General features: G+C 41.8%; 1 protein-coding gene across 1 annotated transcript in view; it reads right to left on the minus strand.

The window, feature by feature from the left end:
• Positions 1-9,663: 9,663 nt before the first annotated feature.
• Positions 9,664-25,904, minus strand: part of WDR11 (WD repeat domain 11) — a 2,002,440-nt gene continuing 1,986,199 nt past the window's right edge. The window contains exon 29 of the mRNA XM_044056072.1: positions 9,664-13,228. Within this exon, the coding sequence (XP_043912007.1) occupies positions 13,071-13,228 (158 nt within the window). The 3' untranslated portion in view covers positions 9,664-13,070. The remainder of the gene's footprint in view (positions 13,229-25,904) is intronic.

Consider the following 25,904-nt stretch of genomic DNA (forward strand, 5'->3'; position numbering starts at 1 on the left):
AGAAATACTCTCCTCACTACATAATAATACAGCTAAAGCCAATGCTGGATAAGGGAAAACAGCATTCAACAAGGTCTAGAGAACAGAAGGAAGAAAACAGACCAAGGCAAAAACTGTAAAATAAACTCAATAAAATGGACTATGATGCTCACCTTTGGTATAAGTAGCTTGCAGAAACATCAGAAAACTCATTGTACAGGAAATGCTGTGGGCTGACCATTTTGAGTGACAAGAAGAATTAACCACTGTGTTTATCCACCACCCATTTATACATAAAGCAGTCACAAAGTTCAATGCCTGGTATAGCTCCTAAATTAAGACCAAGGTGTGTGCGTGCGTGTGTGTGTGTGTGTGTGTGTGTGTGTGTGTGTGTGTGTGTGTGTGTGTGTGTGTGTGTGTGTGTGTGTGTGTGTGTGTGTGTGTGTGAGAGAGAGACTGGGAGGGTGGGTGAGTTTGAAGATGCACAACTGTGCCTTTGACATCTTGCCAGAACATTGCCTACACAGATGACACAGAAATATAATGCCGTAACTAAACCAGAGGCAACCTAAGTCTGACTAGTAGCTTGGGTTCTGATGGCAGAGGCAGAGAGGATGGGAGTGCCCATCCTACAGGGAAAGGGGTTGAATGGTGATTTTCAGATAGTTCTTGCCACTGCTCTAATGACACTGCCTTCACTGCAGAAAGCAGGCCTGCCAGTGTGTGGGGAACTGGTGGTAGGAAGATATGGGAGTGATAATTGAAGCTATTGACAGTAGCCCCTGTCAGTGCATGTAGGGGAGCTCTCACGTGGACAGAAGGGGCATTCATGGCCCTTATTGTAACACACGTGTTTATGTCACCTCTGGGGATGGGAATATGCTGTAAAATTGAAAAATGCTTTTATTGTTGGGATGACATCTAACACACAAAACACTCATTGCTGCCTGGATAACTGCTTCAGTCAAGTAGCAGAATGTCTGACTGACGGGAGGCTTGCAGGTCAACAGGCATGGAGGCAAAAATCAAACAAAAAAAATATTGGCAGAACACTACTTCACAGATGAGAAAGCTGTGTATTAGAACCTATTGTACAGCTGACTTACCCCATGTCAGGCACAGACTTAACACAACTGCACCTTGTTCACAGGTAAGTACTAGGCTAGCTGATGTGTAAGACAGTCTTAGTAATACCATTCATCTGGTATCCACAATGGAATTCAAGCAGCAATCACATACAAAGCAAGCATAATGCTTCAATTATTCTACATTTACTTACATATATAGTTTATTTCAATTTACAGCTTAGTTAAACTTACTAAATATGTCTATTTAAAGAACAAATATTCTTTACATAAATTATTATAAGTGAGTGCTGATCATAACTTTACTTTTGGTCTAGAAATGAAAAAAACACACTTGACTTCAACAGAGTAGTCTGACTGTGGAGTTTGTATTCTGCAATACATGCTAAAGGCTTATCTACAAGACAAATCAGAAGAATGGAATTATACACTTTGTTATTTAATTTCATTCATAATAAGTGCAGTGCAACATAAACATTTTATGCACAGTTTAAAAGTAAACTGCGCTTCATTACATTATAATCAAGTGATGGTATGCTTTGCCAATCAAGATGTTTCAACATCTCTGATCCACCATTCATACATTTTTAATTTTGCTCCAGTTTAAGTAATTTCTTCAGTGTGAGTGAAATTAAGCAACAAGATACAGCATAAATATACAGGTATATTTAATACACTATCACTCATACCATTTTCAGACTTGATAAAGTATGGCTCTAACAACTGCAGGCACAGTTACTGATGTTACAGCCATAAAGAAGCAAAACAATTTATTGATTTTTTAGGCACCTCAGCAAGTACTACACTGAAACACTTAAAATTAAGAAATGTTGTGTAAGACAAACAATGGTCAGAATTTTTTTTTGTGACACAAACACGAGAACCAAAGTACCTCACACTTTCTGAACTTCAAGATATCATTTTCTTAATACAGTGATATAAAAGACCAATGCCAAATATTTCATATCTACACAGCATTTAAAGCCATGCTGACAGCTGTTCCCAACAGTGGCTTTGTGGTATTCTGGGGCAATGGCTGATGCTGCATTTTTCTTATTTCAAGATTTATATATGAGAGTTGCTATGCACTATACTTCACTTCTTAGCGCAAGAAATCTAGCCAAAACGTAAAATAATGGGGGGAGAAATTGGGACAAATTTGAAGTACTGCTCTTATAAACTCAAAGTTAGTAGAACAAAAGGATTTCTGTTATCATGCATTTTCTGAAGGATATGAAGTCTTAAACTCAAGTGTATGTCATTACTTAGTGACTTCAATCCTCAGTAATTTACCAGAAAAACACAAATTTTAAGAGGAACAGACCAAAAATAATATGGACTTTTTGAAAAAACATGGACAGTTGAGAGGTATGCATGTACCTTGCCTAAGTTCATCCAATAAATTCAAAACGCTTGCATATGCATTTAGCCCACAAAGTGCTATATGTTTTAACAATTGCTATTGGCCAAATCTTTAAATAACAGTATTTCTCGGATAAGAACAGCACAATTCATGCAAAAACAGTGGTCTTTACATACACAACGGGAAAAAAAGGAAAACAGAATACGTCATTATATAAACATTGGAGCAAATCTTAATACAAAAACTGTACAACAGAACAGTGATATCATGTGTTACTGTGCAAAAATAATTACCTTAAAACTCATTGCTCAGGTTTATATTACTGGCTATGTGGAGTAATAAAAGCATTAATCAACACGTTAAATTTCTATCTTTGCATTTGAAGCCATCACAATTAATTTCACTTATTCTGCTCTTATTAAGTAGATCCGCTGGGTTTTCAAAGATTTATTTTTGTCCAAGGTGGTACTTTCATGAATGGGAAACTCTGTAAGGTGAGTGCAGTGAGAAAGAACTCTCTTTTTAATATCCGTCTGCAGCAAACTAGGTGTACACAGAATAAGTTTAACATTTCATCTGGATGACAAGACAAGGTGCTTCAAAACTATTATTATGAAAAATGTATTACACCATAGCATGGAGGAAGGAATGTAATATGAATTATTAATGTCCAACAGGTACACATAAAATACACTACCAAATATGACACACTATATTCTTGAGGCACTTTCATTAAGAAAAAAAAATCTTAAACTGAAACAGATCTTACACAAATATAAATAACATGTACTTTCTTAGCATATTAGCTGATCTCTGAAGGGACCCTAATTCAACATATGCCTGTGATGATACACATCATGACATCATACACCAAATCCATAAGTAACACATCCTAGATAACTGTACCTGGTTCCAGCACTAATAAGCAGTTTTCCAAAAAACAGGGAAAGGTGAAAAAATGGCATCCCCATTTGTAATAAGTGATATACCACTAAATACCTGCTCAGTTTACAGGGACAGGACATATATTAGAAGGAGATGGCAAAATAATTATGCCTGACTCATTAATGAGGGTCCTCTATAATAATGTATCTGTTGCATCTAAAATTGAGTACCCTTCTTGATGGGTACTATAATTTGGTTGAATTTCAAGAAGTAAGCTACTAGGGCAAAGGACCACGAGGACAAAAGCTGAACAGAAAGTACAGTTGTGTACACTTATGATAAATGTAGATGTTTGAGAGCATTCACTGTTGCAGCCATCACATTGGGGTTATCCCTGCCAGGGTAACCCTCAGTCGGCCTGAATACCAGAGGCTTAGTATTTCTACGTCTGTTGCTGTCGCTTCAGGACTGACAGCAGTTCGTCAGTAATATAAAGTAAGGCAGCCAACGCCATTACATCAGTTTTTCTTGTCCTGTCAGGATCCCCCAAGTGGGAGCCAGGATATGGTGGAAGAACTCCACCAGTAGAAAGTAAATACCAAAAAGTTCCTTGTAAGGAGAGAGAGAGAGAAAGAGAAAAGGGGGATGGAGGAAAACCAGGACTGCAACAGTGAATACACTCGAACATTTACATTTATGGTAGGTGTACACAACTGTACTATGTTCTTTGTGTTTCACTGTTGTAGTCGTCACATTTGAGTTGATTCCCAAAGCTGAGGAAAAGGGTGGAGGCAGTCAAGAATAATAGGGGCTGGCTAGGATGCCCTGCAAGACTGCAGTGGCAAAGCCTGCCTTGGATTTGGAGAAGAGAGGTAGGTGGTAATACTTGGTGAAGGTGTGAACAGATGTCCATGTTGCAGCCTCCAGCATGTCCCTGGTGGGGACACCTCTGAGGAAAGCTGCAGAGGTGGAGGCTGCTCTGGTGGAGTGCGTTCTGACTCCCTTGGGGGAGGTTTCCAGTGTTGCTTGTAGTAGAAATGGATGCAGTGTGCTATCCATTCGGAAATGGTTTGCTTGGAGATGGCTTTTCCCTCTGACCCTGCAGCAAAGCTAACTAACAATTAATCAGTCTTTCTGAATGATTTAGTCCTGTCTAGATAGAATCTGAACTGTCTGTGCACATCTAGAGAGTGTAGCATTCTTTCTCCCTTGTTTTGTGGGTTAGGGAAAAAGGTGGGCAAATGAATGTATTGGTTGAGAGCCACACTGGACACCACTTCTGGCATGAAGGATGGGTTAGTCCTGAGGGACACCCTGTCAGCATTGAAGATGATGAAGGGCTCTAGAGCTATGAGTGCTTGTAGCTCGGATACTCTTATGGCTGAAGTGATGGCCAGAAGCAAGGCTGTCTTCCAGGAGAGAAACTTTAACTTTGCTGAAGCTGCTGGTTCAAATGGGGCAGGGTGAGCTTTTCCAACACAAAGTTTAGATCCCAAGCTGGGGTAGGTGCTCTTCTGGGTGGCCTCAAATTGCTAGCCCCTCTTAGGAACTGTTTGATGAGAAGGTGTGAGAAAAGTGGTTGCTTAGTATTGAAATGAGCAGAGATAGCAAAGGCATGAATTTTAATAGAGGAAAAGGAGAGACCACTGTGCAGCAGGTCAGCTAGGTAATCCGGGATGAAAGGTAGGGAGGGTTGTGCCGTATCAGCTCCTTTAGCCTGGATCCAGGTGCAGAACCTTTTCCATTTGTCAGCATAAGACTTTCTAGTGCTAGGGCGTCTGGCCTCATGTATAACATCTAGAACCTGTTTACTGAAATTGGCAGCTTGTTCAGTGGTCAGGGAATAAGCCAGGCTGCCAAATTGAGTGTCTGCAATTGGGGATGCATGAATTCTCCTTCCCTCTGGGTTAGGAGGGTTGGGATCTGAGGGAGATGCCATGGTGGCAGAGGGGACAGGCTGCAAAGTAGTGGGTACCAGTGCTGGCGAGGCCAGTCTGGAGCAATTAGATTTGTCCTCAGTTTTTCCTCCCTTATTTTGAGCTGTACCCTGATAATGAGAGGTAGTGGGGGAAAAGCACAGACCGAGAGGTTGACCCACTGAAAGGACAGGGCATCCACTTTCCAGGCCCTGCAGTGAGGCTCACTGGTGCAGAACTTGTTGAGCTGATGGTTGGAGTAGGAAGCAAAGAGGTTGAACTTCGGGGTGCCCCATTTCTGAGTTATTAGGGTGAAGGTTCTTTGGTCTAGCTGCTACTCATGTGGATCCAGAAGATTTCTGCTTAAGTTGTCTGCCAGAGAGTTTAGAGAGCCTGGCAGGAATTGCGCTAACAGGTGTTGCATGGCTGAGACTGTGTGCCAAAGGGTCATGGCGAGCCTGCATAGAGGGTAGGAGTGAGTCCCTCCCTGCTTGCTGATATACCACATCACAGTGGTGTTGTCTGTTTTGATCAGTAGAGCCCCTGGAGAGAGAAAGGGTCTGAAAGCTGTCAATGCGTGTTGAACAGCTAACATCTCTTTTTAGTTGCTGTACAGATATAATTGATGTGGGCTCCACTGGCCCTGTATGCACCTGCCATCCAGGTGTGCACCCCAGGCATAGTCTCATGCATCTGTGGTGAGGGTCTGAGCAGCGTGGGGTGGTGAGAAGGGTAGTCCCTTGTTGTGGTAGCATGCTGCTGCTGCCCACCATAGAAAATCTTTCCTTAGGCAAGGTATCATTGATAAAAGAGTTTCCAGGTCTTGAGAGTGTTGACACCAAAGGCTTTTTAGGCACCATTGAAGTTTCCTCATATGCAGTCTGGCATGTGGAATGAGTAGAATGCAAGATGCCATGAACCCTAGGATAACTGGGGTCTGGTGGCTACTTGAGAGAAACAGGCTGTCAGGTACGTTTGCTTTTCTGGTGTAAGGAATACCATCTGGGATGCTGTGTCCAGGCTTGCTCCCAGGAATATATTATTTTGGGTGGGTACTAGTTTGGATTTCTTTTTGTTGATAGTGTACCTAGGGAGGTCACTAGGGTCTTTACAAAGGCCAGGTGCTTAAGCAGCTTTTCCTGTCTGCCTGAATTAGGCAGTCATCTAAGTATGGGTACATTTGAATATTTCTTTGTCTGCAAAAAGCAATGGAGGGAGCCAGACGTTTTGTGAAAACTCTGAGAGCAGTAGATAAGTCAACACAGACAAAAAGTCGTATCAGCCAAATCTTCCACAAAACAGACTACAGCAAGCATTAGTGGTAGCCACTGCTAAGGAGGAAAATGCTGTATGCAGCAAAGGCCAGAAGGTGGAATTATTTGATGGGAAGAGAACACAGGTGACAATGGTGTCTCTTTAAATTCTCTTAACAGAGCTTGAAGTATGTTGCCAATGTATCTTTTGCTATGGTTGTATATACTTGGTTATAAAACATAAGAATACTACTATTTTCTCTAACTGTCTGTAGTGTTAAGGTATGAACTAGGATCACAGTGTCAGTGAGAAAAAATGGCATGGAATAATGCACTTTAAAGTGAATTTGTGTTTTCTCTGAGTCAGTGTGAACTCATGATTACTATTTATAAGAAAAGTTGGTATGCACTGCTGAGGGGACTTGCCTTCTGCAAAAACACACTTTCTTGGCAGCAATGAGGAGCTCTATAATTTACTCATTTTCATACCAGCAGTTAACGTCCTCAAGCTAATATAGCCATACATTTTAAATGCAAGTAGCTTAGTCTTGAGGAATCATACAAAAGCTGTACCAATCAACTAAGTGACAGACAACTGATAGTTCTTCCCTGACTGAAACCAGGGATGTGAGCCACTAGTCCATATAATGAAAGAAGCAGAGCTGCTCCATTGGACAAATGAGAAGGTGGTATACATATAAGGAGTGAATGGCCAGCTTTCCTTCTTCCCCCTGAGTTTTGTTCTATACAGAAATGAGGGCAGACATGAACTGGTTCAAGAGCAAAAACAAAAACACTTTCTCAACAGAAGTGAGGAAATTTCACCCTAGAAATGGGGCAAAGAAGATCTCTACATCTATGGAACTAAAGCACCACGAAATTTCAACCATATAGATCTCAACTATCCTGCATATCAAACCAGAACAAAACTATAAATCCTTCAAGTTCCTTCTAAAATCTCACCTAGACAAATTTTGGATTTGCCTTTGCTCTTCTTCGGGATAGCTAACAAACAAAATCCAGGCTAAACCCAGTCCACATTTCCCCTCTTACTCTCCCTCCCCTATGTCACTGTACCCTAACTTTCACAAAACTCTTGCTTCTACCCTTCCCACTCATACCTAGCTACTCTGACCTCAACTAACCTCTCTAGGGTGTCACTATAAAATATCTCCTGCACTGCCATGAACCGTGATATCCACACTGCCTACTTGGATCTACTTGATTCGCTCAAAATACAACCAATCACCCTGACTACAGGTCTTTAACTACATGCCCATAGATTGGGTACATTACATGTGTACAAACACACTCACCCAAAGGTTCTTGGACATTGATAACTCAAATGCCTTGCAGCTGGTAGGTGGCACCCCCACAAGGGGCCCAAACATTCCAGATTTGGTACTCACCAAAATGGCAGAACAGTGTAACAAGTGTATGGCCTTCGTTGGTAAAATCTGATCATAAATCAGTCTCTTTTGAAGTAACGATATCATCAGATCCCTCCCATGAGAAATTAGGCTAAATAACTTCTCCAAAGCCAACTATAGCCTGTTACAAGAAGGCATTAACAGCTTCAAAGCTCCTGTCCCCACAGACGGCAAGAACACCTATACTGGGATATATGCCAATGCATTGTATAAACATCTACACAATTATATTGACTTAACCTTTCTAGATAGGACCGAAGCAAGATCCTCAAGAAAAAACAAGCCTGCCTGGTGGACATCTGCCATAAACAGGTTATATAATTAGAGGAAGAAATTGCTGTGTAATAGCAAGAAGGAACAATCTCAGAATTGGAAGCATTCCCTTCTTAGCTTGAATCAGCAAATAGGACATCTTGTAAAGTCCTCTAAAGCTAACTACGAATCTAGATTAGCATTCCTAGCTAAAGATAGCCATAAGGCATTCTTTAGCTACATCTGAAACCTTAAAGGAAAAGCCCAGATTTGACATGAAATTGCAGTAAATGATACCACATATGCTGAACCAGTGGAAATAGACAACCTGCTAGCAGACAGGGTCAGTGAAAACATTTCCTCCTGTCTCTACCCACAGATACCCCAAAACATTCCTACCACCTAGTAGCTCTAAACAGCAGGTCTTAACCACTCTCTCTAAAGCCAAAAACCCAGCCTCTATGGGACCTGATAACATCCCAGGCTGTGTTCTCAATGTTTTAAAACAGGAGTTAGCAACACCATTGGCTACTCTTTTCAACCACAGCCTAAGGACTGGTTTTGTCCCCTGCTGAATGGAAAACAGCTACCGTCATTCCCTTGCACAAGGGGGGGGGGTTGCATCCACCGAAACCTGACAACATAAGACACATTAGCCTAACCAGGCTTATCTGCAAGACCATGAAGAGAATCATCATAGACCTTGTCAACAAGCACATAGGAGACCTTCTAATACTTGACCCAACCCAGTTTGATTTTGTTAAATGGAGATCCTGCCTGTTGAACCAGGTAGTCTTCTTCGAGACTGTTGCCAAAGCCCAGGATGAAGGCAGATCTGTATATATGGCCTACCTAGACTTGGCCAAGGCCTTTGACACAATCTGCCACTCAAGCATCATTGAAAAACTCACCCAAATGGGGGTCAACCCATATACTGTCAGGTAGGTTGCAAACTGGCTCACCGAAAGAACACATACAGTCAAAATAAGGGACTCCACCTCTGCCAGCAGAACCATTACCAGTAGTGTTCCACAGGAATCGGTGATGGGGCTCCTATTGTTTGGAATTGACTTCTCAGAAGTACAGGCAAAAACAAAAGGTCTGTGGCTGATAAAGTTTGCTGATCACTGCACACTGGAAGCAGTCATTGAGTCCCCAAATGATGCCAACATTCTACAAAAAGGACTTGTGCAAACCAATGATTGGTGCCAAAGTCATGGTTTTAAACCCAATGCAAAAAATGTATTATCTTCCCCTTTGGCAAAGGCAATGTCACTGCAGATTACCATTCTAAACACCCTAAGCTCTAAATCAGTGGCAAGAGATTTGGGCACAGAGGTTGACAGCAACCGTACTTTTGATCACTATGTCTCCATGGTGGTAAGGAAGGCCTTCTACATTGCAAACCTCATAAGCAAGGGCATAGCTTCCAGAACAAAAGAGGTTATAATCCCTGTACTCTTCCCTCATCAGGTCAATAATAGAGTACAATGCTCCCTTTGGTATGTATGTAAACAGGCACCTGCAGCAACTGGAGAAACTGCAAAAGTTCCTCACAAAGAACATTCAGGGTCTTCAGCACATGTCTTATGTGGAGAGATGGAAATCACTGTTACTATACTCTGTATCATACTGACTATTCAGAGACAACCTGTGCCTTGCATACAGAGCAACCTCTGATCCTGCCTTAATGGAAATGCTGCACATTCATAAGTCAAATGGTGTTAGATTCATTCACTCTAGGGACATTAACCTAGCATGTGACATCAAAAGGACTTGCTGGAGAGACAGATATGTCTCCCAGAGGTTGCCTCTACTTTGGAATAAACTTCCAAAACAGGTTAAACAGAGCTTCGTGTTAACCGTTTTAAGTGTTGCTTAGATGACTGGATGGGAAACCACCAATTCACCCTGGAATTTAACCTGTGTCCATCTTGGACAGAGGCATTCAGTGTTGATTTAGATCTGCACAAAGGTTGAACTTGGCTAGGCTTGTAAGGGCCCTAGGGACATTAGGCTAGTAACCTCTTATGAACCTATAACACACCTCAGCTACATTGCCTTACTTTCTCTCATTCTCTCTCTACCTGTGAAGAGTCATCAGCCTTACTGTCTAAATCTATATTGCAACTGATTAGAATCACTGTTGTTGCTGTCTAAATTGTCAATGTACTGCACTAGAAATGCTTCACTTGTGTTATCAAATGTTACAACTCTTTCCCTCTCATTCCTTGTACAACCAGTTAGTTACTACCTTATACTGCTCACTCAGCATATTTTAAACCTCTTTTGCTGTTTGCATCTAGTCTCAAGGCCCTGGATTGGTAAGCAGTCTGACAAAGACCCCTAAGTGTGCTTTGCCTATCTCCACCTTTTCAAGGTTGCAAATGACTAAAGCATGAGAGGCCTGGCCAAAATGTACTCTCTCCTACAAGGAAGCACTCAGACTACTGGTGCTGAAGCAGTCTCTGCAGGAAACTATTATACTCTGCACAAGCACACACACCAAAGTCTACAGCTCTAAACAAAGCATCCACACAATCTGCAATACAGTAGGCTATCTGTAAGATCTCTGCCTCAGAGTTACCAGGTTTGTAGCTCAGTCCTGACGGCTGGTCACCATATAGCTTTTGCATGTTCTGCTCATGTCTGCTTGGGTTTTTCAAGGTACTTTGGTATCCTTCCACTTCTCGAAAGCATTCTTGTTGATTAGCTACTCTAAAATGTTAACAAATGTATTGCCCTTATGCCGTGGGTCCTGTCTTGAAAAGATTCAAAGACTTGAATAGCTGCAGACAGGGTCTGGAAGAGTTCATCCAGAGTCCAGACACAGGAATGGCAGTGTCGTTCTTCATGAAGAAAATTAAACTTGAGCAAATGCAGAAATTACAGCCCAAACACCACTGTACAGGAGTAGTACACTTTCTTGCAAAAAAAATGTCCAGGTTCTATTCTGCTTGCAAGGCACCAAGAGTAAAACAGACTATGATATCTAGGACCATTGCTGGCCCAAAGAGATCACAAAAGAGTCAACAGTAGGACACTTTGACAATAAATCACTCATTTCAACTGAAGTCCTATAGTTGGCATTGACCTTTTTGGGGGCCATAGCAGAATAATAACAGTACTTCCAAACTTCCATAAAATATTCTTAAAAGTCATCTCCAAAGGAGAGTGTTATCAGGGAAAAGAATGACTGTTCACTTGGTACGGCATCCAGGATCATGGATGTAAAAGGCCTAAGCACGTCAGGCCTCATAAACCATAACTAGTTCGAGGAACTGAAGAACTCATTGCACTTATCTGTCTCAGTGACACGAACCTCGCTGCCAAAAGGCCCCCTCAAATGGAGTCTGGAGGAAAAAGCCCATGTGTTCCAGCAACTCTGAGGGGGGAAATTACAAACAGGTTCTCAAATGTGCATGTGGCATTAGGCTGTTAAGGCCCACTAGTTGATGCACATGAGCATGCTTGAGGTGGCACATAAGACAGAGATGTCTACTCTGGGTCTGGTGCTGGCATCAATGAGAAGAAATCACTCAGGATGAATGTTCATGCCAGTGACTCACATTCTCACCAAGAATTAAATATGTGTCTGATATATCATGCCTGTGCTGCAGATCCTGGCACAAAGGCTCATACAACAGTTCTTCCCCAAATGAAACTGAAAACTGACCAATCACAGTAGGCTTGGGGGGGGTCCCAGGAAAAGAACATCTCATCACCATGTACCCATTCCTTGGGTCTCTCTCAAAAATCAGGCTAGATGGAACATTGCCTAAGTCCATGTCTGAGACACTCAATCAGGAGATGGGAAGTGCAATCACTTCAATACACACTTTCCAAGGTGGAACCTAGAGATACATCTCTTCAAGACCTCTACTTTACTGTCAAAAATGGATTATCAGAAAGGTTTCCATTTCACTGAGGAATGCAAAGCTGCTCAAAACAAAAACAATTTACTTGGGTAATTAATTTAATTTTAAGTGCATTTATTTAACTGGATAATTGAATTTGCCCCCAGATTCTTTCCAGCTATGACTAAGGCATAATGGCAGGGGAAAATACAATACAAATATAAACAATTTAAAGCAGTCAATCAATGTTTTTTGGGAGATGGGAGGAAACTGGAGTCCCTTGAAAAAAATAAAGGAGACATGAACAGTACAAGAAAACTTAACACAGTGACCAGAAGTCCAGAGTGAGATAAAGACCTTGCAGTTGTGAAGTAGATATCTTATCACTAAGCTGGGGTAGGATCATTAAGAGGTCTTGTGCTCAACCAAAATTAGCCAACCATAATGGGCATGGGGCTGGGGGAGTCCCAGAAAAAAACAACTTGACTCCATGTAGTCTCTTTCCAAAACCAGATGCTTCAGTCAGTCCTCCAAACTACGTCACCTTTAAAAAAAAAAAAAACTCCAGTTTTCCCCTCGGGTCATGAGAGGAACTCTTCCATAAATTCAATGAAGAACTTCCTTCTACCATCTAATGCAGGATTCTGATGAGTCTCCAAAGCATCATAGTTCCTAAAAGCATGGGATGAGAATATAGAATAAATTGGGTTGAGATCTGTGCTTTGCTAATGAAAAAAATAACTAACTGATGGGCAAAGGCAAGAACTACATTTATATCATCATCAGGTGACATTATGGAATATGTTAGGAGTGTGCAGCTATATCTAGGCAAAAAAAAAACTTCTAAAAAACTGATTTCTAATTGACAGAAACAATGAATATCCATCAAGCAGGGTTCCAGATAATAGATCTGCGTCTAATGGGTAGCTGGACTACAAGTTCTGCCTTCTGTACACTGCAATCACTGCTCATCAAATGTCCTTTAAATAAATTAAAAATCTGTAAACTTACAGTAAGAACATAAACAACTAATAAATGTTATTTATGAAATTAGTTTCCAGAATGATCACATGTAAATTGCTGAAGCTCAGTAAGCAGCTCCTTCCCTGCTAATCCAGCTTTTGATGCAAAAGAAATGGCTCCTTGGTGCAGACCCAGTGTCTTCAGATTTCTGGCATAATCAGCATACACTGAACTAACAAGTGTCTGTAAATTCTAATTAAGGAGAAACATTGTAATAAACAAATAACAAGGTTTTTTATCTGCCTACCAAAATTATTCATCTTTGTCAAAGCTAAGAATTGCTACAATAACAAATGATACTTAAGACAGTCTCTTCCATCATATATTATTTACAGACAGAGCCAGCCTTAGGTCCGCACACACACACACACACACACACACACACACACACACACACGTACGCGCACACACACACACACACACACACACACACACACACACACACACACACACACACACACACACACACACACACACACACACACACACACACACCATCCTGGCCTGACCATACCATCCAGATTACTTTTTTCTTCCTTTTTCTCACAGTTTCTCTAGCTCTTCAGTTTTTTCCCCTACATTTACTCATTCATTTAACACATTTATGTAGGCAAAACTAAAGATAACTGTGGAGGAAACAACTGCAAAGAGCTGAAGGTCTGGAGGCCATTAGGCCATCACATAAGTTATGCGGTCCTAGATGCTTAAGAGGTGCATTTTACCGATTTTTTTAATAAACCTTGTCATCCAATGATTAGTGGAAGAAATTCAGTCTTTGCTCATCAACTTTGTTTATTCATGCATCCTTTCAACACACCCTAAATTACCACAACAACAATGTAATAACTAAATTAAACTGGGGGTCGAAGGACTGCTGGTCACCCAGAAGCCAAGGGGTCATATACGTTCTGAGATACATTTAGATCTTTTTTTCCAACCTTTTGATCCAATAATGGCCTGAAGAAAAATCATGCATAAGGAAAGAAATTCAATCTTACTTTTTTATTTTAAGGAAGAAATGAGCCAGATCCAATATTTCATGCTGAATGATGAAGAAATAGCAGTGTACAATAATCAGAAAAGAAAAATGCTTGTGATGATGCATAAATCACATCTGGAAATAGTACCTACCTCACCTTAAAAAAAGTAGTCACTTTCTGGGTATTCCCCTCTGATGTTAAGTTGGGATGAAAATTAATGGACAACTGGCCACACTCATATACTGGTGCTGCCATATGTATATTAAGAGCATGCTTCCTCACTCCAGAAGAGACAACCACCTTCTGTGTACCTCTCCAATGTCAGACTTGGACAAAACTGAAAGAAAAAAAACAAAGTACAGCTGTGTAAGTAAACTTACCACAGCAGTAGATGTTCGAAAGATCACTGAGTAGCCTTAGCTATATGGGTTATATCCTGCAAAGGATACAGCTAGCCAGCTTCATGGGACCTTCCATGCACCCAAACTGTCAGGGAGCTAGAGATGAGCTGATGAAAAGATAAGTGTGGGCACCAAGCCTTTCACAGCTTTCCTGACAACAGAAACTGAGAGGCTAAGCCATGAAAGGCCAATGCTAAGAATAACAAAAAATAAATATCTACATCCTAGCATAAACAACACACCAAAAAGAAAAAAAAAATGGAAATGGAGGGAGAGAGTAGCTACTGCAGCAGCAATCATTTCAACATCTAGCAGTGATCACTTGAACATCTACTGTTACGGTAAGTTTACTTAAACAACTAAACTATGTTCATCATATTGATCACTGCTGCAGTAGTCTTATCTATATGGGTAGATTACTGTAACTTACTACATTTGGGAGGAGGAAGGAAGAGAGTCCAGGAGTCCTCGGGCAATGGTCCTTGCAAAACCTGATCTATACTTAGAGAAGGAATCAATCTTATGGTACTTTGTAAAAGTATGTACAGAGGAACAAACTGCAACTTCTAGAATACTTCTCCAACCCTTTCCAAAAGCCATAGATAATGCCAAGGCCCTGGTACAGCAGGCCTTAACCCTGGCTGAAAGAGTTTTGTTTTGGTGGGTATAACAAAATAGCCTTAGACACGATCTGCAAAGAGTCTATTTTGACATAGGTTGTCCCTTCTTTTTACCTTCACAAGAAAGTAATTACTGATCCGAAGAGTAAGTTCTACCAAGATAGGTTCATTGTCTGTGGTTATCCAAGGTATGCAGTATCCTTTCCTCCTCATTTTTTGGGTTCAGGAAAAAAACTGGGAGACAGTCTGGTTTAAATTAAACTTGGATACCACTTTAGGAATAAAAGAAGGATTCATTCTCAAAGAAACTCTCCCACTGTGGAAAATAAGATCGGGTTGACTCACCAGAACAGCTTGCAACTTAGATACCCTTTATGCAGGGGTTAGAGCAATCAGAAAAACAGTCTTCCATGTTAAGAACCTCAAATCAGCCATGTTAGCTGGTTCAAATGTTCCAAGTGTTGGCTCCTCTAACAAAAAAATTAAGATCTGAAAGAGGGATCACTAATTTTCTTGGAGGCCTGTTATTCAAAACCCCTTTTAAATATATTTTGAGATGAGATCGCACTGAAACTTGCAACTTAGATAGCCTTTTTGCAGGGGTTAGAGCAATCAGTAAAACATACTTCCATGTTAAGAACCTCAAATCAGCCATGTTAGCTGGTTCAAATGGTCCAAGTGTTGGCTCCTCTAACAAAAAAATTAAGATCTGAAAGAGGGATCACTAGTTTTCTTGGAGGCCTGTTATTCAAAACTCCTTTTAAAAATATTTTGAGATGAGATCGCACTGAAAGAGGAGGGTCCATGAGGAGACATACTGAAGTGGCTGATAAATGAGCCTTGATAGAGGAGAAAGGCCATAGTATAGTAACGTTGACAAATATTGTGTGTGTGTGTGTGTGTGTGTGTGTGTGTGTGTGTGTGTGTGTGTGTGTGTGTGTGTGTGTGTGTGTATATATATATATATATATATATATATATATATATAAGAGAGAGAGAGAACAGCTAATCCCAAATGTGTGCTGCTTATGTTCTTGACACACACAGAAAACCTTTTCTATTTGCTAATATATGATTTTCTAGTAGCAGGCTTTCTTGCCTACATTAGTACCTGCAGCACATCCTCAGTAAACAGGTGCCTAAAACTAATTAAGGCTCTGTAATCATGGCACTCAATTGAAGTTGACTGGTGTTGGGGTGTATCAAACATTCCTGTTCTTCTGTGAGTAGATATGGTCTGTGAGGAAGCTTGTGGTAATTGCCCCTAGCCATTTCCAAAAAGATGAAGACCCATGGTTGCCTGGGCCAGAAGGGAGTCACCACAATGAACTTGGGGGATTCCTTTTGAATCTTCTAGTAGAAAAGGTGAAAAAGCATACAGGAACATTCCTGCCCAAGGAAAAGAAAAGGCCTTCTTGCATGGAGTCCTGGAGGAGAATCTTGCCAGCTGACTGTTCGGAGAGAAAGCATAGAGGTTTACATGAGAACTCCCTACAGATGCATTAAATCTTAGAATACCCCCCCCCCCCACCATCTTGCTTCCATTCAAGATCATCTGCCCTTGTCCTGCTCAGCTTGTCTGCCACACAGTTTTGCATGGATGGAATGTAGGATGCCTGGAGAGTGAGACTGCACTGTAAAGCTATATCCCCAGCTAACATGACTAGTCAGCAGTGGGGGAGGTATGACCTGATTCCCCCTTGCTTGTTGATACATCACATGACTGTGGTACTGTCTGTAACAACTTGAAGAAGTCCCAGGGACCTAAGATGGTTCAAAGCTACATTCCTTGATCAGGGCAAGTAACTCTTTTTATATTTATGCGTTTATATCTGTCCTTCGTGTCTCACACATCTTGCACTTTTATCCCTCCTGAAAATGCTCCCCAAGCAAAGTCTGGGGTGTCTGTAGTGACTGACTACTTCGGAACAGGGAAGGAGAAAGGGTGACATGGCTTTAAGGATATCTACTGTCTCCACCAAGTGATTACTCTTTTGACAGATCCCAGCACTGGGATCCAAAAAGACAAGGTATGTTGGTGCTGGGGCCAAAGAGGCTATAGATACCACTGTATCTTTCTCGTGTGGAGTCTTAACAGGGGTATCATGAGACTCAAAATCCTGAGGTACTCCCTTGCAGTGACCAAAGTCTAAGTGGTAACCCCTAGAGATATATAGATACAGATACATTTTTTCCGGTGGAAGAAAAAGCTCTTTGAACTGTGGTGTCAAACTGACATCCTCAAAACACAATCCTGTGAGGAGGAGTCAAAAAAGACTTTTGAATGCTCACTTGGAATCCCAGCTTATGCAAGACATCTATTACTCAAGAAAGAGATCCCTGACAGTTTGAAAAAGACTCTGCAAGGAGAAGTAAAATCATCTAAATATGGAAAAATGTGGATACCCTATAGCTTGCAATGAGTTATAACTGGAGCTAGACACTTTGTGAGCACACTTGTGCTGTGGATAGTCCAAAGGGTAAGGCAGAAAACTGATAATGTGATCCTGACACAAAACCTTAAGAAATGTCTGCAGTACGGATGAATAGGAATGTGATTACAAGCATCTTTTAAATCTAGTGTTATCAGGAAACTTGAATGAGGAAGAAGTGGTAGCAGGTTGTGGAGTGACATAGTTCTGAATCTGGGCACTATCACAAACAAGTTCAAGAAAGAAATCAAAAACTGCTCTCCAAGCATTTTCTTTCTTTGGCACTACAAACATCTTTGAATAAACCCCTTTCCCACCTGGGAAGGAGGAACCAGTTCTATCACTCCCTGGGACAGCATGTGATGGAGAAGAGGAAATAAGACAGTCTGGTCTGCAGGATAAGGAATTATCTCCTGGAGAGAATGAATTTCTTCCCCTTGTCATCTGTAACCTTGATGGATTGTCTTCAGAATCTATTTGTCTGAAACTACTTGTTGCCAAAGAGAAAAGTGGAGATTCAAACTTTCTGGAAGAAAAAAATTGGCTGCTAAGGTGATGGAGGGGGAGGAGGAGCAAAGTCTCTTAAAACAGCCATTCTATCTTTTTGGACTGTCTTTGGCTTTTGGTGTTTCTAGAATTCTCCTTCTTGGAGTGCCTCTGCCATTTTTTCTTAACATCTGCATTTTGTTCAGACAGTTTATTTTGTTTATCAGCAAAACTGGGTGAAGAATTAGAGAATCCCTTGGAAAACCTGGAAAAAGAGGGCTGAAAATCCTTAAAAGACATTCACTGTTATCTGCTTATCTCTTTCATCACACTTTTGGATCACCTCTGCAGCAGAAAGGCAAAAAATTAAATCTATATTCAAAGGAGAATTTCATATCTCATTTTTAACATCACCTGGGAGGTTCTGAAAAATGCAGCCATGCAAACCTCCTCAAAACAGTACCAGTGGCCATTCCTCAAAACAGCAACAGTGACCATAGCCCTTCAAGAATTATCATCGGTGGGGGGGCACGGCTAAGATGTAGACTGGCTGGCAGCATTTTTTCTCAGCTCTGCACTCAAAGGATATTTCTAACAGGAAATTTTAAAAACTAGATATTGTAGACAAACCTATTTTGCTGAATTACTTCTACTAATACCACTAGAAGTCTACATTGCAAAAACTTTGGCTTCAATCATTATTTTTCCTGCCAAAAATAAGAAGGAAGGTATCTGAATCTACTGGAAATGAGCTTTTCTAAGAATACCACACAGGACCAGACGATGAGAAAGGAGATACAGTCTTTATTAAATGCTATCAGTGAAATTTGACAAAATGAATACCAAACTGGACACTTTTGAAGAGAGATCTACAAAACAAATACAGCAACTACAAAATAGCTGACATACAGAGATCTCTAAATGATACTGAGTGCAGACTCTCAGAACAAGACCTTCAGCTACATTTTTTTATCAAAACAAAATGCTTCATTACAAAATGAAATGGAGGATCTAGAGAACAGGTCCAGATGAAATAACACTCGTATCTATGGGCTGCCAGAGAAAACAGAGGGAGATAACATGGTGACTTTCCTTACTACCTGGTTACCAGAAGTTTTAAAATTGCCTGAAGCTCTTTCTTATGGAATTGAAAGAGCCCATAGATCCTTAAGAGCTCCTTCATCAACCATCAAATCAAAAAAATCACACAAGATCAATAATAGCAAAGTTTTTTTCATCACAGGATAAGGAACTTATTTTAAAGACAGCATGGTCAACTTCTCCAGTTAAATACAAAGACAACATAATCAGATTTGATAAAGATTATTCTGCTGGAGTTATAACTGCAAGAAAAGAATGTCTCCCTCTGATAAAGGAATTGAAAAAAAGGCAACTTAAAGTGCACCTGCTGTTCCCTGCAAGAATACAACTCTTTTTTTACTGAAGGTCCTACAACTTTTGACACTCTACAAGCAACAGTCTATTATCTTTCAGCCAATAAAACCTTGGATAAAGTGGAAGAAATGGATTGGAGCTCCTTTGGGGTAAAGAGACATGCAGAAAAGAATGAATGGAGCACTGCTGACAAGAAAAAGAAGAAACTCAGACACATAAAAAGGTCAACATTATTGTTTTCTATTTGCTCTGTAAGGTAAAAAAGTTCTTCTTTAAAAACATTCATGCTTTACATATGTGTCCGTCTTTGAAGCAATATAAATACAGGATAAACAGGACATTTTATAACTAAAGGAAACAACCCTAAAGAAAGCAAGGTAACATATCTTTCTTTATTACAGTGTAATTACTTACAGTCATGACTTCTCTAACTCTAAATAATATTTAGATAATTAATTTATAAATTACCTGCCTTTTACTGCTAGTATAGAATATGATGCATTTACACTGACGTATTAATGTGGTATGCTTAAATGAACATGATTCTTTTTATTTTATTTACACTGAGCTGCATGAAATATCTAAACTGTTGCATTTAATTCACATAATAATATATAAAAGCTGATAGTAATAACTGTCCAAAAAGTGACATGAATAGTAGTTATCTATTCTTTGATGCTAAAAGTGTCTTTTTGACTAAAAAACAACTGTTTGGCTTGTATATCTGCCCCTTAATGTTAAGAAATCTAATAGCAGTTTAATGAGCTCGTGATCAGTTTAAAAAGCTCTAAAAGCTTCACTTACTTTGTTTTTGGCTTCCCGTCATGGCCACGAGCTGGGAACTCTTATTTTACCATCCCTAGAGTGGTGGTTCTTCAGTTAGAATCCACTAGTGTGATGTACTTACCATAACGTTCCATGTGAGTTGTTTCTCGCATTTATTCTCACTGATGGGTTCAGAGCCAATCCTTGGCTCCGACACGGCCGATAGCAAAACTCAAGGCTTGCCAGTAGCTCGAGACCAAGCCCCTTATTCCACAATGCACTGCTGGAATTACCTCAGATCTTGTTTGCTTCGAGTAACAATATATATATATATATATATATATATACTAGCCTTTAAGTCAACAGTCAGCCAGGAGGGGGAAGGAGGGAGGGACGTGAGAATAAAGGCGAGATAAACAACTCACATGGAACATTATGGTAAGTACATACATAACTTCTTTATGTGAAGTTAAATCTCACCATTTATTTTCACTGATGGGAAGCGCCCCTAGCACCCTCAACCCCGGGTGGCTCATGGGAGTATGTTCTTTAGTACCGCAGAACCAAATGAAGACCTGTCCCTTGAAGACTTATCTACTTATCTACTTTGTAATGCGTGATAAAGGTATGAGGTTGCAGCACAAATATTGTCAAGAGGCAATTTATCTTGAAAAGCAGAAGATGTAGAGACGGCTCTGGTAGAATGAGCCTTAGGTTTGTATGTTAATGACATGCTCACATTTTCATAAACAAAGGATATACAATCAGATAACCATTTAGATAAGGTTGTTTTAGCCACTGGATTGCCTTTGCTTGCTTTTGAGAAGGATACAAAAAGTTGGTCTGATTTTCTAATATCCTTAGTTCTGTCAAGATAAAATCTGAGCTGTCTGTGAACATCAAGTTTGTACAGCATGTATTCCAATTTGTTAGAGTGGTTGGGAAAAAAGACTGGCAGCTCAATGACCTGATTGATATTTGACTCAGAACAGACCTTAGGTAAAAATGAGGGGTTTGTTCTGAGAGATACTCTATCAGGATGGAAAATCATGTAGGGTGTTCTGATAGATAATGCTTGAAGTTCTGACACTGTGCGGGCAGAAGTAATGGCCACAAGAAATATTGTTTTCCAGGATAAAAATATGAGATCACAAGAAGATGCTGGTTCAAAAGGAGGAAGAATAATTTGAGACAGCATGAGGTTTAAATTCCAGGGAGAATACGGAATTTTGATCGGAGGTCTCATATGAAGAACGCCTTTAAGAAAAGTCTTAGATAATTTATGGCCCATAACTTTTGAGCCATCAAACCCAAGGTGAAAATCTGAGATGGCAGCTAACTGAACTCTAACTGTAGCAGCTGCTGCCCCTTTCTTAAAACTTTTTGTCAAAAATTCTAAAATAGAAGATAGCAGAGCTCGGAAAGGGTCAATGTTCTGCGTGTTGGCCCAAATTGAAAACATTTTCAATTTACTGCCATATAATTTCCTGGTAGATGGCTTCTGAGAAGACAAGAGAATTTGTCTTGTGTCTTCTGAAATTGAATGAAGCCTGGCAATTAGGGGAAGTGGATTAGCCAAGCAGTCAGTTTCAGGGACTGCAGTGAAGGATGAAGGTCCCCTGACGCGTGCGTCAGAAGGTCCGGAACTGGGTCCAGGATCCATGGATCTTCCAACAGATGATGGTGGTGAAACGGAAACCAAATCTGTCGAGGCCAGTATGGGGCTATGAGTATAACAGTCCCTCCCAGCGATTTTGCTTTCTGTAAAAATCTGGGTATTAATGGGAAGGGTGGAAATGCATAAAGGAGACCTGGGGGAAAATCGTGTAAAAGTGAATCTCTCGGAGGATGACTGGGAGATGGTATTAGGGCAAAGTAGCTTCTGCATTTTGAATTGATGTGGCTGTCAAAGAGGTCGCAGCAAGGCTGGCCCCATTTGCGGAAAATCAACTCCTCAACCTGTTGATCGAGAGACCACTCGTGAGGGAGCAATATCGCCTTGCTTAGCTTGTCCGCTATCAAGTAGGATTTCCCTGGGATGTGCATTGCTAACAGAAAATGCTGGGATGACACAGCCCATTGCCAGACCATGAGGGCTTCTCGACAAAGGGGGTAAGACTTGGTTCTGCCTTGCTTGTTCAAGTACCAGACTACTGACAAGTTGTCCATCTGAATTGCAATAGTTCCTAGAGGGAGAGAGACCTGAAAGTACTGCAACACCAGAAGCACCGCTCTCAACTCTAAAACATTGATATGCAGATGTGATTCTTGATCTGTCCATGTGCCTTGGGCAGTCTTTCCCTGAAAATGTCCCCCCCACCTATCAGGGGAAGCGTCCATGGTCACAGTGGCTACTGGGGGGGGGGGCAAAGGGTCTTCCGATCGTGACATGAAGAGACGTCAACCACCACCGAAGGTCTCTCCTGCAAGAAGCCGTGATGAAAATCATGCTGTGCATCGGTAGTTTCTGGTAAGGCCACTGAACGAAGAGGAGCCATTGAAGAATTCGCATATGCATCCTTGCAAGTGGTATAGCCAGGATTGCTGCCGCCATCAAACCTAGCACCTTCAATACCTCTGTTGCTGTAGCTTTGTTCTTTGACACCAGTGAGCTGACGTTTTGGCGGAGAAGAGAGATTCTTTCGACAGGGAGACGTAGAGTGGTAGTTGAGGTATCTAACTCTGCTCCTATAAAAACGGAATGCTGCGATGGCGATAAGGCAGACTTTTTGAAGTTGATTGTAATGCCTAATTGATGTCAGAGTGTATTGTGTTGCCTGAGTCAATTGATGCCTGGTGGCAGTGGTGAGGAGCCAATCGTCTAGGCATGGAAACACCTGGAATCCTAGACGTCTCAGGTGAGCTGTAACCACTGCCATGCATTTGGTGAACACTCTGGGGCTGTAGTGAGATCAAAGGGCAGGGCTCGAAACTGGTAATGATTGGCTCCCAGCCGGAAGTGCAGATGATCTCTGGAGCATCTGTTCATCTTTATGTGATAGTACGCGTCCTTGAGATCTATGGAGCACATCCAACTGCCTTTCCCTAGGAAGGGAAGAATGGACTGAAGCGTGACCATTTGGAACTTCTCTTTCTTTATGAACTGGTTGAGTCTGCTGAGGTCCAAGATAGGTCTCCAGTCCCCTGTTTTCTTTGGTACCAAAAAGAATCTTGAGTAAGTTCCGAATCCATCTTGGTCTGCTGGGACTGGTTGGATGACTCTTCTTCTAGCAATCTGTGGACCTCTATGATTGCTTGTTCCCTGGGATTGGGTGAAACATCTGCGATTCACTTTACAGGAATGGGAGGGGAAGAGAATGGTATGAAATATCCTCTGGAAATGATGCTTTGTACCCAAGTATCTGATGTTATGTTTAGCCAGGCTTCTGGGTACAAAGACAAGTGACCCCAGACTGCCTCCAGAGCCTGTCACCCTGTTGCTGCAGACCCCCTCTGCCACGGGGGCGGCGTCTTCCGTTATAACCCCCTCCTCTGTCTCTAGAGGGGGTTTCCCATGTGTGCCCTGAAAGGCTCTCTGTGCTTTTTGGAACCACATATTCCCTCCCCTAGGGCCCTTGGGGTAGGGCCGAGTAGAGGTCGAAAAACAGACTCCAACAGCAGATAAGGTCTTGCCTTCCTGCTTACACTTAAAGTTTCCTTTACTTTGGGCCCAAATAGTGATGAGCCATCGAATTGGGTATTAATAAAGGAAGACTTAAAGCGTTCCGCAAAGGAATGGAGATGCATCCAGGCTTGTCTTCGAAGAGCAATGCCCAAACTAGCGGCTCTACTCGAACCATCAGCTGCATAGGATATGAGACACATAGACGAGTTTACCACTGAGTTTAGGGTAGGCATTGACTTTGTCGGCCACCCCTGCAGTTACCGTACCCTGGAGAGTATCTCCTAGCTCTTTCAGGAGATGTCTCTGTAGTCTCGTAAAGTGGGTTAAGTAGTTCAGTGATCGCAGAGAAAAAGTCGCTGAACTAAACATGCGCTTCTCATATCTATCCATGACCTTAGAGTCTCTGTTAGGGGGATGGGTAGAGGTGAATGTCTCAGATACTTCCTTTTTGGTGGCTGCAGCTATCACCATGGCATCAACAGGCACTCCCTTTGTCAAAAATGGCTTGTCCATTGGGGCAGACATGAATTTATTGGGCTTACAAAGAACAGGTTCCATGGCCTCTTGTGACTCCCACGCCTTATGAGAAATCAGTTCCATGAGCTCGTCATAAGGCGGAGACACCCAAGAAGTGGAAGGTTGAGACCCAAAAGCCTTCAAGAGCACAGACTCATCCTCAGAAGGGGTCTTGGACTGCCAATCGCCCATCTGAATAAGCATCTCTAGTATCTCTGCAAAGGAGATATCCTCAGAGGGGGATCAAGGGGACCCTTCTGACTCATCTAAGTCGGTGTCAGATGTCAAAGACTCCTGTGGGGAGTCTAAGTGCCTCCTCTTGCACAGTCTCTTCCTGGGCACCTCCTTAGTGGGGGGATCTGGGGAGGTCTCAGAAGAGTAGGGGATGCCCTGTGGGGGTACTAGAGGCTCGGGGTCTCTACGCTTAGAGGGACCGGTAGATGAAGAAGCAGACACAGGAGCTTGAGGGGAGAGGGAAGGCTGAACCGATGCTGACATTGTCTTTGGAGACAAAACTCTCCTCATAGCATCGAAGGCACCATGGCTCCAACGAGAAGGAGTGGACGGACCAGAGAGTACCATCCGATCCTCCCGCACCGAAACCCTGGGTTCCGAGCCCAAGGTAGGAGCCGAGGTCATCCGAGCCAAAGCCCCGAGCAGAAGAGTAGGCATCGACAAATCGGTTCAACTATCCTCCCCACACCCGATGGGAGAGCATCGTCTCCTAGAGTCCTCGGCCAGCACCGAGGACATCTGAGTAGATGGAGCCTATAACACCAGTGCAGGTATCAGCTCCAAGGGTTTGACAACTATCGGTTCAGTTTCCTTCGGCTCCGAGAGTCCAGTACGGCTCGGAGGAGGAGTTGACAAATCTGGTTCCATGGTCTTCGGCTCCGATGAGCTGGTCGGGGCCGACAACAATTTGGCAAGTCCTGGTGCCTGTAAAAGCTTCTGCACTAGCCGATCCATGTCCAAATCTGAAAGGCTGACTGAGGACTTAGCTGAATGCACTGAAGGTGCTGACTGGAGCAGAGGGGAAGAAGGAACTTCAGAGACCGGCTCCAAAACCAAGAGCTGGCTCCGAATCAAAGGTGCACTTGGTTCCAAGGTCCGAGGAACCGATAACCCTCCTTCTGAAATGTTTGCCGTTTTTGTCACTTTGTCAGAAGATCTGGATTTTGAGGATTTGGAGGATGTGCTAGTACCCTCATGGCTACTCAAAACCTCAGAAAAAGATTGCTGTAGTAATCCCCTCTCTATTAGCTTCCTCATTCTCTCCAAGAGGACTCTTGAAGAAAAAGAATGGCAAATGCTGCAAGTGTCTTGGAGGTATTTAGCCCGCAGACCGTAGACACATTGAATATGTCCATCAGTGACGGACATTTTCTACCCACAATCTGGGCATTTTCTTGAATCCCGATTTAGGATGGGATTTCTCCTTCTCATCCGACATAGTTAAACAAACAGTAAACTGAAAAGAGTAAGACAGAAAAGTCCTTAATCACTTGTAAAGATGCACAAAACTACTAAGCCCAAACCGGGCACTAACTATAACAATATAATTACAGATTACAAATATAGGGCTAAGAGGCCCAGAGAGAAGAACCCTGACTATTAGAAAGACTAATAAGAGTAAATAGG

Source organism: Protopterus annectens, chromosome 14.part0 (genome assembly GCF_019279795.1).
Source record: "Protopterus annectens isolate FY-2018-M chromosome 14.part0, PAN1.0, whole genome shotgun sequence".
Taxonomy (NCBI): domain Eukaryota; kingdom Metazoa; phylum Chordata; order Ceratodontiformes; family Protopteridae; genus Protopterus; species Protopterus annectens.